This window comes from Mycteria americana, chromosome 15 (genome assembly GCF_035582795.1).
Source record: "Mycteria americana isolate JAX WOST 10 ecotype Jacksonville Zoo and Gardens chromosome 15, USCA_MyAme_1.0, whole genome shotgun sequence".
Classification (NCBI taxonomy): domain Eukaryota; kingdom Metazoa; phylum Chordata; class Aves; order Ciconiiformes; family Ciconiidae; genus Mycteria; species Mycteria americana.
The window spans coordinates 9,368,210-9,382,587 of record NC_134379.1 but is presented as its reverse complement, the minus strand read 5'-3'; the positions used below and the strand labels follow the sequence as shown (position 1 = coordinate 9,382,587).

The 14,378-nt window shown below is 55.7% G+C and overlaps 1 protein-coding gene across 3 annotated transcripts in view; it reads left to right on the top strand.

Annotated features, from left to right (window-relative positions):
- The first annotated feature begins 5,087 nt into the window (after positions 1-5,087).
- Positions 5,088-14,378, top strand: part of ATP2A3 (ATPase sarcoplasmic/endoplasmic reticulum Ca2+ transporting 3) — a 59,999-nt gene continuing 50,708 nt past the window's right edge. For all 3 annotated transcript variants that reach the window (XM_075517978.1, XM_075517976.1, XM_075517977.1), the window contains exon 1: positions 5,088-5,308. In XM_075517978.1, the coding sequence (XP_075374093.1) occupies positions 5,191-5,308 (118 nt within the window). In that variant the 5' untranslated portion in view covers positions 5,088-5,190. The remainder of the gene's footprint in view (positions 5,309-14,378) is intronic.

The following is a 14,378-nucleotide window of genomic DNA, read 5'->3' as shown; positions in this document are numbered from 1 at the left end:
TGGCAGAGCTCGGGCGATCGTTCCAGAAATGCCCTGACTGGGGCGTTGCACCTAGGAAAGCCCCGTTTCCAGCGGAATTACAGACGTAGCCATGAAAGGAAAGGCAACCTCAATGCATGTGCTTTATAGCTGCCACTCCAAATATCGCCTGACACTGGGAATCCTATTCCTCGTAGCCATTTGCGGTGGAAGAAGAGCTGGAAAACAGGGCGACTGTCCCGTGCATCCATCGCCTCCCAACAGAAAAGCCTTGTCCGTACGGACCGTTCCTCCTCATTTTCCCTAGACGTAACCCCCCTGCCTGCCTCGAAATCCTGCGCTGGCCGGGCGTTCCCAGGATCTCCGTCCCTCTGCATCCACGGCCCTGGGTGGGCTCCCCCGGGCCGGGACTGCCGCAGCCCCGTGCTGCAAATCCGTGTCATCCCCTGCGCCCCGGCGGGATGCGTGGCAGGGCTGGCGCTTCCCTGCCACCTTCAACGGCCGCGTTTATCCTCCGAGAAGCCAAATCCTGATGGTCACCGCACTCCTACACCCCCTCAAGGTGCACAGGACGCACAGCCGAGGGTATGTATTTCCAGCAAGGGTGGAAATACCGGAGGTCCCACCCCGAGCATTGCGGCGGTGAGGGTTGATGCTGCCTTTGAGTGTGTTTCGGTGCTCTTTGGTTCCAGCCCTCGGGGAGCAGAATTGGCCCGCAGCTGCTGGAAGTCCTGGCTGGGGGATTAAAAATAAACCCCTAAACCTGGCTCTGAAAGGTCGGCCGACGTGTAACATTTAGAAGAGCCTCAAACTGTTATTTCAAGGAGGTTGGTTTTTTTTTTTCTCCATAGGAAAAGCAAATATCAAAGCTGCCCTGGAAAAAAAGCCATTCCTGACTCTCCCCTGTGGATGGGAATTCGCTGCACGTGAACTGGGGGGATGCGATGGGAGAAAGCCTGGGAGCGGGATGGCAAATGGCAGTGGCACTGTCACCTTTAATGAAGTAATGCCACCTTGTGTGACAGCCCCAGAGCCGGGGAGCGTGCTGGAGCAGTACAGAGGGCAGCTGCACATAACCCCAGGTTGCTTTATGAAGGTGAGAGCTGTTGACAGAAGAGATTCGCACCTCCTTGTGTGGCATTAGCCTCTCTGTTTGGGGTGGCTAACCCTGGATTTGTTCTTTTTAGGCTCACAGCTCCTCTCCTGGGAGCAACCCACGGGAGCATGTGAGTGTGCAGCTGCAGGTGAGCTCAGGGGATGGCAATGAGATTCCCGAAATGGTGTTAAATGCCCACGCCAAGGGCTGGCTTCTGCATCTGTCACCCGCTCCTAACTCCCTTCTGAATTAAGACGACCTTGACCTGAGCGAGGAGTGCAGATGTGGACCCTAAACCATGTTGCCGCAGAAACAAAGAGGATGAAATACGGTCAACCGAAAGCACTGTACATTTTCTCCCATCCTTCAAGCCATAATTGCCGCTGACAGTCCTTAAACCTATGGTTAGCCTGCGCTCAGGCTTGGTTAGCGTGCATTATCCAGCGCTACTTCACATGCTGGAGCCGGAGCCTGGGGGCTGCTTACCAGCACACAGGCTGCTCTCTCAGCCTTTCCAGCAAACATAATTTTTTCCTCATCTCCGAGGAACAAAGTGGAGACAAAAGATTAATCTTCCATGGATTGTAAAATCCTTGGGGCGAGGAGTGTGGCGTCGGTTCAGCGTTGCTGGCAGCCTTGCTGCTGGCTCCGACAGGCTCTGGAGCGGCTCCAGCCATCCCACTCCCCTCTCCCCCAGCCCAGGAGCACAGCAGTGCAAAGCCACGGCTTTCGGGAGAATTATTCCCAATTTCCTTTTGTAGCAACAAGATAAAAATCAAAACCGGCTGTAGACTTCCACGCCTCGGTGCTCGGTCAGCGCTAGCTGGGCCCTGCTCTCCCTCCCGCACCGCAGCCGCCGCCGAAAAAGCCTCCTCAGAAGCTTGGGAGGTGTTAAACCCATTCCTTTCTTCTTTTTATGACCCTCTTAAGCTTGTCTACCTCCAAAAATTATTACCGTGGGGGAAGCCAAGATAAATAAGGAGGTTTGCCTTTCGTTTCGGGGCTGACATGCTGCAGAAAGGAATCCCCCAAACTGGGGGGGCTGCCAGGGTTGGAGCCCCACTCCCCCCAGCCCAACTTGCTCCAGTGGCCACGGGCTCTTCGCTTACTATATTGAGGGTGTTTTCAGTCCAGACCATTTTCCCTCAGTGGTGATTGTTGGACTGACTAATTTACGGCTCCGAGTCGCTAATAATTTTCATGGGTTGCATAATTATAGGTGGGGTGGATGGTGCTGCCTATTACTAGGGCTGCCAGATGTTCCCTTTGTAACTCTGTTCCCAGTCGCTCCCAACTTTGTCAAACGTTAACTTTTGGAGCTGGAACATCGTCTTTGCGCTCTCTGCCAGTAAGGACTGGCATCATCCGATGAAACTGGGAGGAGCAGGAGCAACAGGAGGGGGTGGTCATCCAGTGCCGAGCGGAGCCATGGGGTGCCCTGCCTGGGGGCATGGTGTGAGCGGGGAGGTGGCACGTCCCCAGGGGCAGCCGAGGCGAGGGCTGGGAGGAGAGATCATTGGAGGTTACAGAATAAAATGCTCAAATGCTGGAAGGGTGCTAGTGGAAAACCCCGCAGGTGCCTGCCCACTCCTTGCCTGGTGGTAGGGGCTCACGCGTGGGGTGGGTCACTGCTGGGGAGCCACTGCTGGGTTCGTGGCCCGAACCGCTGCGGTTGCAGAACATGATAAAGGGGTCAGGAGATGTCGGGGAAAGAAATGGGGGTCTCCTGGTTGTCCATACATGGTCACGCAGCATGACCTCAGTGTGTCTTGCCTCTGGTCTTCATCTGAACAATGAGCATTAAATCAGACCCTCACCTTCTCGGGTGCAGATGAAGGCAGTTTGTGGTGTAGGGCCTTGCCTAAATCACGTCCAGGAGGACACGAAGAACCCTCTTTCCAAAACCCTCGCTCTAGGGGCAGCACATTTGCTCTGGAGCAGGGTAACCAGGGTCGGGCAGCTGCCTGTAAGCAGGCTCCTGCGCAGGCTGCAGGCTGGGTGACGCAGGACTCCAGTCTGACCCCCTGCGAAAGCAGCTGCTTTGAGGGCAGTTCCCAAATTTTGGGGCCTGCATTAAGTCCCCTCTGCACCTTGTCGAGAGCACATCATACTTTAATGATATCAGATTGCGTTAGCTCTCCCCAGGCACCTGGCGGAACCGCTCAGCCCCGTGAGCCAGAGAGCCCCGGGGCAGACCCCGGCCGAGGGCAGCACTGTCGCCCAGGGGGCTCAGCAGCAGAAACACTGCTTTTCCCCGCAAAACAGTCACGAGAGGCAGATGAATACAACGACAGAGCTTGAAGCGAGGCCAGACCGCAGGGCTGGGAGCTGTGCTTCCTGCAGGAGGGCCTGCGGCACCGCTCGGGGGGGCCGCCAGGCTGCAGCTCGGCAAAAGCACCCCTCCGCCTCCCACGCCGTCGGCTGTGGTGAACCGAAAAAATTGAGTTTAACAAACTAAAAAAAATGAACCTACGCTTCCTTCAGGACCTCCGCTCCAGCGGGAGCTGCAAAACATTTTCTATAAATGAATCTACATAGAAATAAATAAGCTAGAGCTCCTCCCTGAGATGTCTGCTGCCACTTCCTCACGCTTGCCGCTGTCTCCAGGCTCTGCTTTGGGTACGTTTCCACAGAAGTTGGGTTCGTCACCCCCAGCTGTCTCGCCTCTCGGCCCGTTCCTGCTCCCCGCAGCTGGAGAGCGGCACCGGTTGCCGTCAGCTTCTTCCAGCGGCAGGTGCAGTGGGAAAACTGGAAGTACCTGAAAAGTCAGAAGTTGGTGTTCACGTGGGGACAGTCACCGGGAGCGGGTTTTAGCCGGGTCACAGAAAAACTGCTCGAGTGAAGAGCCCAGTTAGGTGCACTATGTGGAAAAGTCCTGCATATGGGGGTGGTGGTGGTTATCTTTAGCTGGGTTGCACCCATGGATTTTGGGGGAAACCCTCCTTTTCCAGATCAGGGTTACTCCTCACGTTGCTGCTGCTGGTCTCTGCTGCATGGGGGATCTGCTAGAAACAGGCATTTCAGTAGCCCGTTGCGAGCAAGTGTTGCAAGAGTGATGTAAAGCACTTGTGTTGTGTAACCGGGGCGCTGGCCCCTCCTGAGCCGAGCAAGAAGGGGACGGGGACCTGGTTAAACAGGGCGGCAAGAGGGGCCGAGGCCAGCCCTGCTGTGCTGAACCGTTGCAAAAACACGAGTGCCCCCAGGTTGAGCCCGTTCGCTCGAAGAGGATGCCCTGCCTTTTGCCGTGGGGATGGCGAGCGCCAAACAGCGTGAAGAAGCGTGATGCCCTGGGATGTCCGGGACACACGCCGTGAGGCTGATGCTCAGGTTTTGCCACGTGCGAGGTGCCGTGGTTCCTTCCTGCGTCTCCCTGCGGTGACATTTTACATTTCACGTTTCAAAAGGCGAAGGCGGCACAGCACGGCTGCCTCTCTCCGGATACGGTGCGTCGATGGGGACAGTGTCGGTGGTGATTTTAACAAGTGGCAGGCAGTGATTCGTAAATCCAGGGCTCCCGCTGCCATCAGACACGGCTCCTCATCCGCAGGGGCGCACGGGCACGGCCCCGGCCTGCTTCCAGCGGGGCGGAGGAGCGGGCGTGGGGCCTGCCCGGCTTCCAGGGGGAGAGGGGCGAAGGAGGGGACCCTCTCTCCCCGCACAGCCCGCGCTGGGCCCGGGCAGGGGCTGAGCGCCGCCTTCCCACGTCTCCCAGCACCTGAACGAGCAACCAGCGGCCGGGGGACGTTTCCCCTTCGGCGGGAGGATTTCCCTGGCCGCCAGCATCACTTCCGAGAAGTTTGGGAATCGTTACAGAAACACTGGGGGGGGGACACAACGTTTGGAGGGGGCCAGCCCGGGCTGCAAAGGGGCGGGTGCCGGAGCCCGGGCCCCCCCCGCCCGCCGCGGTCCCCGGGGCTGCCCCGCGGGGGGGCGGCGCTGGCGCGGCGGCCCCGGGAGAGGCGGGGCGGGGCGGGGCCGCCCGCGGAGGCGGGCCCGGCGGCGGGGCCCTTCCCGCGGCGGCGGAGAGGCGCGGAGCAGCGCCGTGCGAGCGGCGCCCCGTGTGCCCTCCCCGCGCCCCCGCCGAGCATCGCCCCGGCCCGGGCCGCCGCCGGGGCATGGAGGCGGCGCACAGCCTGCCGGTGCTCGACGTCCTCCGCCGCTTCGGTGTAACCGAGAGCTGCGGGCTCAGCCCGGAGCAGGTCCGCCGCAGCCGGGAGAAGTACGGCCCCAATGGTTAGTGCGGCGGGACGGGACCGCGGGATTGCTGCCGGTGGGGACGGGAGGGGCTGGGGAACCCGGCGGTGGGGGGGCCGGGATGGGGTCAGCCCTAACGGGACACCGGCATCCCGCCGGAGGCGGCTGGGAGCCTTCGTCGGGGCTCTCCCCGCCGGGACCGGCAGCGGGAGCAGGAGCGGGAGCGGGACCCGGACCCTCCCCGCCGGCACCGGGACCGGGACCGGCACCGGGAGCGGGACCCTCCCCGCCGGGACCGGGAAGGGCCGGGGCGCTGCCCTGGGGCTCCCCCGGAGCCTCCCCCCGCCCCGGGGTGCGGAGGAGCCGCGGGGCTCCGCCGCGGGACACCTGCTGCTGAGCGGAGCGGCGGCCGGCTCCGGTTAAGGGCGGGGTACGGGGCTGCGGGCGGGCAGCAGTGGCGATTGGCGGGGTGTTAATTCCTCTGGTGGAGCGTCTGAAGGCGGGGGACACACGGGTATGTCGCCAGGAAAGGGAGGAGGAAGTTCCCCCGTCGCCTGTGGGTGAAAGAGGGGAGCCCCAAAATCGAGGCGAGGGGTGTCGCGGCGGGGGGACCCCGCTCCCAGCTCGCTGCAGCCCTGCCTGGGCCGTGGGTGCTGCTGCGGAAGAGGAAGGGGTGGCAGGGGGAGATAGGGTGACGGGACGTGTGCCAGCTTCGCTGACCCGGGGAACCCTCTTTCAGCAGCTGGGCATCTTCTTGGGTTTGATAAGGGGACTTCTTAAACTCGTGTTTTGTAAGTGCTCGGTGTGCACGGGAGGGACTTTCTGGGGTGCCTGAGTCTACCTGGGTAAATAGTGATTTTGGTCGTTCAGGCTGTGGGTGTAGGTAGGTCGTTGACTCTGCATACAGAAACAGGAGGGGTTTAGGGGGAGTTTGCTCCAGTGCTTTCGAGTAGCAAGTCCTTTCTTGAAGTTGTGCAAGCAGATCAGCGTGTAAATTCTCTCCTGGGTTGGAGCTTCTTGCATCTGCTTTTCACTTGATCCTCATGGATGAGACTAAGGAAAGCCCGAGCAGATGCTGGCAGGATTGCTGTCTGCATCTTTAGTCATTGGGAGGGCTGGGTCAGCTGGGGTCCGAGGGCTGTGCCTCCTCCGGACAAGCCCTGCGAGCAGCAGTCCTGCGTGCTGGGCTGCGCTTGGGGTCCCCCTTCCACCAGTGCTCCCCATACCGGGGGGCTTCTGCTCCGTTCCCTGAGTCAGCGTGGTCAGGGCTGGACTTGGAGCTCTTACCACGGAGCCCTCCGCACGAGGCGTAAGCAATGGAGCATCGCACCCACCCGTGTCTGACCTGATTTTGGAGGAGGGCAGCTGGGGACCCCTCTGGTTAGCTGGGAGGGGAGCAATCCCTCTGCTTTGGGGGGCTGAATGCGAAACGCACCCTTAACGAAGAGGTGTGCTGCTCTCATTTCAAGGTATAATTGCTCCCAACGTTTCTGCGCCGTCCCTCGGCCCCACAGGAACGTGGGGATGACGGGTTGTACGGGTGGTCTGTGCCGTGCAGCAGCGTGTCACCTACAGACATGGCCGGCGCGGGGCTCACGGTGGCTTTATCCTCCTGTTTGCCCAAGTGAATCATCGTTGCTGACTCAGGCACGTTGGCTGCTCGGCAGCACCGGGCTCTCTGCCTTGAAAAAGGTAGCTCGAACATATGATGTAGGTGCAAAGCAAAGGGTTAGCAGTGGCAATTAGTTTGTCTTTTTATTTTTTTCTTCTTCCTTCCCCCTCTTGCAAGCAATGCCTCTGTGCTCGCCTCGCGCTACAGTTTTGCTTCCCGTACAGTCCAGTGTTGGGCTTCTTGCAGGCTGTTGGTTCGCAAGAGCTTCGGACTTTGGGACGTCCCGTGGCTTTCGCCTTCAAAGCGGAGCTCTGCATCCCCTGTACAACACAGCTCACAGTGATGTGCGCAGACATTGAGAGCAGTAACGTGGGCAGTGCAACCACCAGTGAAAATGTGGTCAAAGATTTTTAAGAATTCTGAATTTTTGCAGCTTTTGTGCAGTATTTATATTTTTCTCGTGGCACAGATGAGATATGAACGGGTCAGCACAGCTTAAAATCATGCAGAATGGGACCCTGTGTGGTTCGTTTGGCTTTTTTTTGTTTTGTTTGTTTGGTTTAAAACCTCGATATTAAGCAAATAGCCTTTTTTCCAGCATGGCGAGAAGTTGCAGGTTGTGTCGCGGCAGCAGGAGCCGACCTCCCCGACTGCGCTGGGGTACCCTTGGGCGCCCCGTTTGGGAGTGCTGCTGTGGGGAGCAGCGTGGGGCGGCGAGCTGGGCTTGCACCGCAGCGCAGGTCTTGGAGATGGCCCATATTGAGTTGCATTTTAATTTAGGCTTAAATTAAGCTCCGGCAGCGGAAGTGCAGGGCAGTTTGGTGACTTGCTTGAGCTCACGCAGAAGGGGGAAGAAGATTCAAATCTTGCGTGTCTTGAAGCGCAGAGCAGATCTTCAGCTCCAGCTAGTTTCATTTTTGCACCCTCCTGTCTCACATTCATTCATTTCCTTCTAAACCTGAAATCAAACTGCCAGTGTGGTCGTGAATCACAATCTAAAATACATCGTCTTTCTTAAAACCTGCCTCCCGACATACTTTGGAGAGCTGCTGTCTGCTTTTTTTTTTTTATTGTGTTGATGCATTTCAAAAATATGAGCTGCAACGAGCTCCAACGTTAAGTGAGAAGCAGTGGCCATTGGCGTGTTTCATATTAAAAAAATATATATTTTTTGGAGGAGGTATTCTTTTGGAGTCTAAAATTGCTTTTTCAGTTCCAGTGCTCACATTTACATTTGCAGGAGGAAACAGAGAGCAATACTGATTATTTAATATCTCCAGTTCGTGGCTTGGCAGCCAAGTAGTGAGATATAGATTACTGGACTGGAAGAAGATATTTGTCCGTTAGGAAGAGCTCTTGTTCTAGTTTCAGATCTGTCATCGGTGCTGTCAGCATGGCCATTTCATTTGCCGAGGAAACTGGAGAAGCTGCAGAACGTTTAGGTCTCACCATGGTGATACTCAAAAGGCTCCTGAATCTCCAAAGTCAATTTTAACTGATAAACACTTTGCGATGCTCCATGTGTGCTGGGCGGACGCTCCCCTACGCCCCCTCCCATCCGCCAGCACCGAGCTCCACAGGTTGCTTTTAGACCACAACACCTAAAAAAATAAGAATATGAAAGCAAAAAATGCGCATCTCTTCTTTTATAATAGATTGAGCAGGAGGATACAGGGGTGCAACCCCTTTTCCTTCTAAATATAAAACCAGGGGCACAATTTACCCTGAAATGATTTCAGTTTTGCCAAGGAATGACAGATGTAAACGGGAGTTGCCCCGCGGACAGTTAAGTGATTTTCTGTTTTAAATATAGCTCTGATTTCTCTCTTCTAAATGGATTTCCATGTGTAAATGAGCATACGTTTCGGGCAGGATATTGCCAGCGTTAATGCATATGCATAATTTTATTTGCTTCATCAGTAACCTAAATGGACTGTGAATGTCAGTGGAGTCAAGTGCTCGGCTGTTTGCAGCATACGGGCGTTTATCTCTTCTTGCATTTCATCTCTTCTGACTCCAAAGCAAAAGCCCTGATGCCGTCTGTGGTTGGAAACGCCACTGGGCAGGATCAGGCCCTGCCCGTCAGCCCTCCTCGGGCTCTCGCCCGTCCCCTCCTTCACCCTGGCTGCCCCTGGGGCTGCCCCCAGCGTGGTACCCAATGCTCTTGGAAACCTCCTGCGCCTCACTGCGGGGTGCGATGATAACGGTATCTGTCTCTTGGCTATTTAAATGTTATTCAGGGCAGCTTCAGCACTGGGCAAGCTCAAAGCCCATGAGTAAATTGACCTTTCTTTTATAACGCACCTCTCTACATCTCTGTAAGCTTTCGTTCAGGATCTCGGAGCCCTTGGGTGTATTTTTGCATGTGTGTGCCTGAGCCTATCTGGGCAGGAGGAGGTGACATCCCCAAGCCCAAATCCAGCCTGTGATGTGTCGCCGCTCTCCCGAAACCCACCGAGGCTCATCCACGAGGAGCTTTCTGCTATTCAGCACGAGCACGCATCCGAGCCCCTGTTTTGCTAGAAGCAGCAGCAAAAACCACTGATAAATTACTTGTTTCCATCCTTTTCCCAGCCTATACCCAGGGCTGCGTGTGCATGCGTGTATATGTCCATCGGCACACGCGTGTGCATGCGTGTATATGTCCATCGGCACACGCGTGTGCATGCACGCGCCCCTGTGCGTACTCTAATTGCAGTGCATTACTTAACGTCGGAATAGCTGCCGGCGGTTGCTAACCAGCCAAGGTTACGCTCCAACTCTCTCTTGACAATAAAGAAAATTAAAAAAAAAAAAAAAAAAAAAAAAGAAAGAAAATTTCTATTTCATGCTGAAATATTTGAGATGCCGGTAAGGAGAGGAAAAGCAGCATTTTCTGACTCATCTAACTCTGCTCTCTGTTCCTCTGTGCATCGCCCACCTTTTCCACCCCCGAAACACACGCTTAACAGTCTGATTCATAAACATGCTACGGGGTTTTTTTTTTCCTCCTCCAAATCCTTTCCCTTAGGAGAAATGCTGAGGCATTGAAACCTTGTGAGCGCCTTCAAATTTGGGGAGAGACTACACAGAATTTTCCTAATTGGACAAGAGGAAATTTGGGATTTTCATCCCTGCGCCATCCTCTGAGGTTACCTGGTTTGTGTACCTACCTTTAAAAAAAATCGTGAATAAAGAGCAACGTTCAGAAAAAACTGATGTCTGCTCTTAAAATGCTGCAGGATCCAGGCAGGGAAAATTTCCAGGGCGAGGAGAGGCAGGGGCTGCGCTGGAGGGGAAGGGATTTTGCGTGCAGGTCTCGTGCGTACCCCTGGGGCTGGCCTCCCCTATTGCACAAGTGTTATTTCATTAATATTTTTATTTCATCGCTGGTTTTAAAGCTGGGGGTGGTGGAGCTGGTGCTACGAAACGCTGGTTTAGGAGGAGTCAGATGCACTGTGGGTGCCCGGATGCTGGCTTGGGATGCGCCGTTTCCAGAAGGGCTGGCGCGGGTCCTCCAAAAACACCATTAGCAGCAAAATATCCCCCCTTCCCCCAGGCTAATCCTCTTCCCCAGGGTTTCGGGTGCCTATTTTGACCTTCCTCCTGGAGCCGAGCGTTTTTGGCCCGCCTGGTGCAGTCCTCGCCATCCCCACGCAGCCGTGCGGCTGCTCGCTCTTTGCCTTTTCAGTGGCGTTGGTCTTTCTGCGTGTTTAAGCCTTCTCCGATTGCCAGATCTGATTTTAAGCTCTTGAGTAGCATTTCTATGGTCATCTCCCTCCAGGGTAAATCTCTGAAAAATACTATTGATATTTATGTTGCAAGTATGTGGTGGTTTTTTTTTTTCTTTTAAAAACTTCTCCTGAAAACCATTTTTCTTGAGTAAAAAGCATCACCCGGCGCCTGGTGTTGCTTTTGCTTTCTTCCTACCAAGGAGAATTTTAATCTGAGAGGCATCCAAATCGCCGCCTTTTCACTCTGCGTTTGATCTCCTCCTGCAAATGGGATGGTGTGAAAGCAGGAAGCTCCTGGCTGCTGCTAAATCCCCCCTGTCCTGCGGGTCCGTCTGTCCTGGCACGCCCGCAGCCCGGGCGATGCTTCTGGCACGGGCCCCCGCGCGACATCCCTGCCGGATGCCCAGAATTGCAGGTGCTGGTGTGAAGCAGGGCTGAGCGAGGGCAACTTTGGGCGACTTAAAGCAGATGGTTGTTATTTGCTGGTGGGGATAGCTGCCTGCGCAGCACTCGAGAGCTACGGCAAGGTGGGGCGCGTGAATCCCCCCTCGAGAGCGGCGTTCCCATTGCCCTCCTGCCATCTGCAGCGGGGATCTGAACTGGCTATCAAACAGCATCAGAAACCTCGCGGGGCTGCACGCAACCGTGGGATGCTTTCATTTTCCTGGTCCTGAATAATGAGGTTATTTCATGTTTTTTCATACGTTCAAACCTCTGGAGGAGCCAGCTTGGATTTTTCTCCTATGCGCAGCATTTGCAGAGTCGGTCGGGATGCTGATGCCCCTCCAAAATGTTGTTTGTTTTTTTTTTTAGGGTTATTCTTTGTAAACCATCAGCCAGATGTTGAGTGTTTGTGCCCTGTGCCTCTCGCTCAGCTGGTCCAGCCCCGCTCCTGGAGAAGGGGCTCCTCCCTGGGAGGCATCGCGGTGGCCGGATCAGCCACAAAACCCTTCTCCCGGCTCACTGAGCTCGCCTGGGGGGTCAGTGGATGCCCCATCCCCATTAATATTTTCAGGGCTGTTAAAGGGAGCATTAAGAAGTTGTAAGCAACACCTAAGCCGTACTCCATGGGGAATTAGGGCAGGAAAAGCAGAACTGCAAACCTCTTTCGGCAGGTAAGGCCGGGCGTCTGGGTGCTCTAAAACTCCCGTTTAATTTTTTCCCTCGGGAAAAGCCCGTGCGGGCGCTTGGGCAGCTCTGGCACAGGGCAGCGCTCCCTGCCCGGCCCGTTGGCTCGCTGGGCTAATCACAGCCAGCGGTGGTGCGGAGAGGAGGACGTTGTCTCCGGGGCTGGCTGGTTTGGTGCGGGTTAGTTCCGTAACCGGCTGGCAGAGGGGTCCGGAGGGGGAGGCGCTTGGGAGCGGGACGGGGACCGGGAGCCAAGCTGCTGGGCTGACGTTTTCCGGGAGCGTTGCTGGCGCCCGCGGTCTCAATTACAGGGTGGAAATATTAAGGCAGGTTGTGATTATCAGGAGAGGGATGGGGTTTTCTGCTTGCTTTTTTTTATCTTTTCTTTTCTTTTTTTCCTTTTTTCCCCCCTTTTTTTTCTTCTCCTTCCCCTGGTTCTCACATAGCACTCATGGATGACCTCCCATTGCATCTCAGGTGGGGTGACGGCAACGAAGGCAGCCCCTCCTGGCCAGTCGGTACGCTTTGCGCAGGAGAAACGGCTGATGCTGGGGAGACTGGGAGGACTGGGGAAGGCGGGAGGGATGGAGGAGAGGGGCCCGCGGCCGCTGTGAGTGGGCTGGGGGGGCAGGCGGCAGCAGGGCAGAGCTGTCTGGGACCCACCCAACCCGGTGCAATAGTAATACCCAGCAAAACCTGGAAAGCACCAACCCCCCATCCCACCTCCATTTATTATTGTGCATCTGATACTTTTTTTTTTTTTTTTGCCAGTATTGTGACTCATGATCATTTTTTATATCTCAATGTTGGTAGCATTGGAGGTAGAAAGTATAAAAGTAACCCATACTAAAAAAAAAATTACTGACTGCTCAGTTGAGCTGCTGTCTGTACCAATTACCTCGCTGGAAACAGGTAGCAGAGATCTGGGCTGGAAGTGTAGAAATGTTGAAGAACCGGAGCCAAAAAGCAATAGAGAAAATTGTGGTTACTTGAGTATTTCCATGACGTGAGCGTGCGCCAGAGGCTCCTCCGTGGGCGGTTAACCCCTCGCAGGCAGGGCTGCAGGCAGCTGCCTGCTCCGCCAGCGTCCCAGCAATGACGGCGCGGGTGGTGATGAGCAGTGCTGGGACAGGAGACTCGTTATTCCTGCTAGGATTAATGCAATTAATGCTAATGGTTCTTTTCCAAGGTGGGTGACTTGCCGGAGTTGAGCCAGTCGTCTCATGAAGGGAGGGTCGGATTTGAGTCCAAAGGGTCGCTCTTTTGAAGAGAAGTTGAATTAATCCTTGCTAGCAATTAACCTCATGTCTATAACTACTATTTGCTGGTTTTTTGTGGGAACCTCCCAGTTTTTGAGGTTTGGCTGCTCGTTATCACTCTGTAATAGCCTTTTCTCTTTCTTGCCCGCAGAGGTGGCGAGAGCAAGGTCAGGCTGTGGTTTGGTAGCAGTCCCGTCTCCCTCCCGGGATGGGGTCCGTGCCCGCGCACCGCCTGGTCCCACGCGTCCCCGGGCATCAGGCTTCTTCGGGGCGTGCCGTGGCGTCTCTTTGTGACCCGCGGTGGCTGAAATGGAAATTTTGTACCTCTTTTTGAAGTCTAGACCTATAGTACCCCTAAATGCAAGTGTCTCCGCTCTGATCATCAAAATCCTCCTGAAATTTAAGTGTTCAGCAACCTGCTGGATGTGCCAGCGGAGGTCCTGGCTTCGTCAGCTGTGCTCCCACATGAACCCCTTTGAGATTATTGTGTGCTCTCTCCCTCCCCAAATATCCCATTTGAGATTATCTCTCTCTCTCACTCCCCCCCCTCATTTGAGATTTTATATCTATATGTCTAACCCATTTGAGATTATATCTCTCTATCCCATTTGAGATTTTATAAATATATAAAAAATTTTAATTATAATTCCCCCCCCCCCCATTTGCAAGTCACTCTGACAGACCTTTGGATAAAAGATTGCTTTACGGAGAGGAAGCAAACCACAGACGGTAAAAAGAAGTTTATTCCCTATCGAGAGCTAACAGGTCCGAGCCCGTCCCGGGCTCTGCAGGGCTGAAGGGTGCAGGCGCGCGAGGATGAGCGACACCGCGCCGGTGGCCCGGCCCAGCTGCGCGGCAGGGTCCCCGTCGGCGTCGGAGGTGCGATGTTGTGGGGAGGAAATCCGCTTCTTGCTCTTGTGCGTCCCCTGTGCCCCTGGGTTCCTGTGCACGGTATTTTTGCTTTGGGTGTTTCCTGCTATTTAGCCTCTCTGTGTATTTTAAACCAGCGCTGGGGGGAGGCGGGGAAGGGACGTGAGCGCATTCGGACTGAAGGGCAGGGTTGTGTCGGGCGTCCTTCTCCGGGCGGCTGCGGGAGCCGTCGGGGACGCGGTGCCGGGGACAGCCCCGGCGCTGACGGGTTTTGCTCCATCCCGGTGAAACCACCTCCAGCGCGTCCGCGTGGTCCCCAAAGCCACCGGCCGCGGCCGCGCTGCGGGATGGGAAAGCTGTCCCTTGTGCTGGGACCAGTCCCCACGGCCGGTCCGTGCCCTCCTGGGGGCTGGATGGCCAAAAGTGCCTTTTGTCCTCATGTTACTGAAGCAGATCCCGGCCGTCCTTGCCACCCTCCGAGCAAATGCGAGGGCTGTGTTTTGTATGTTCTATATTTGCTTTATTAT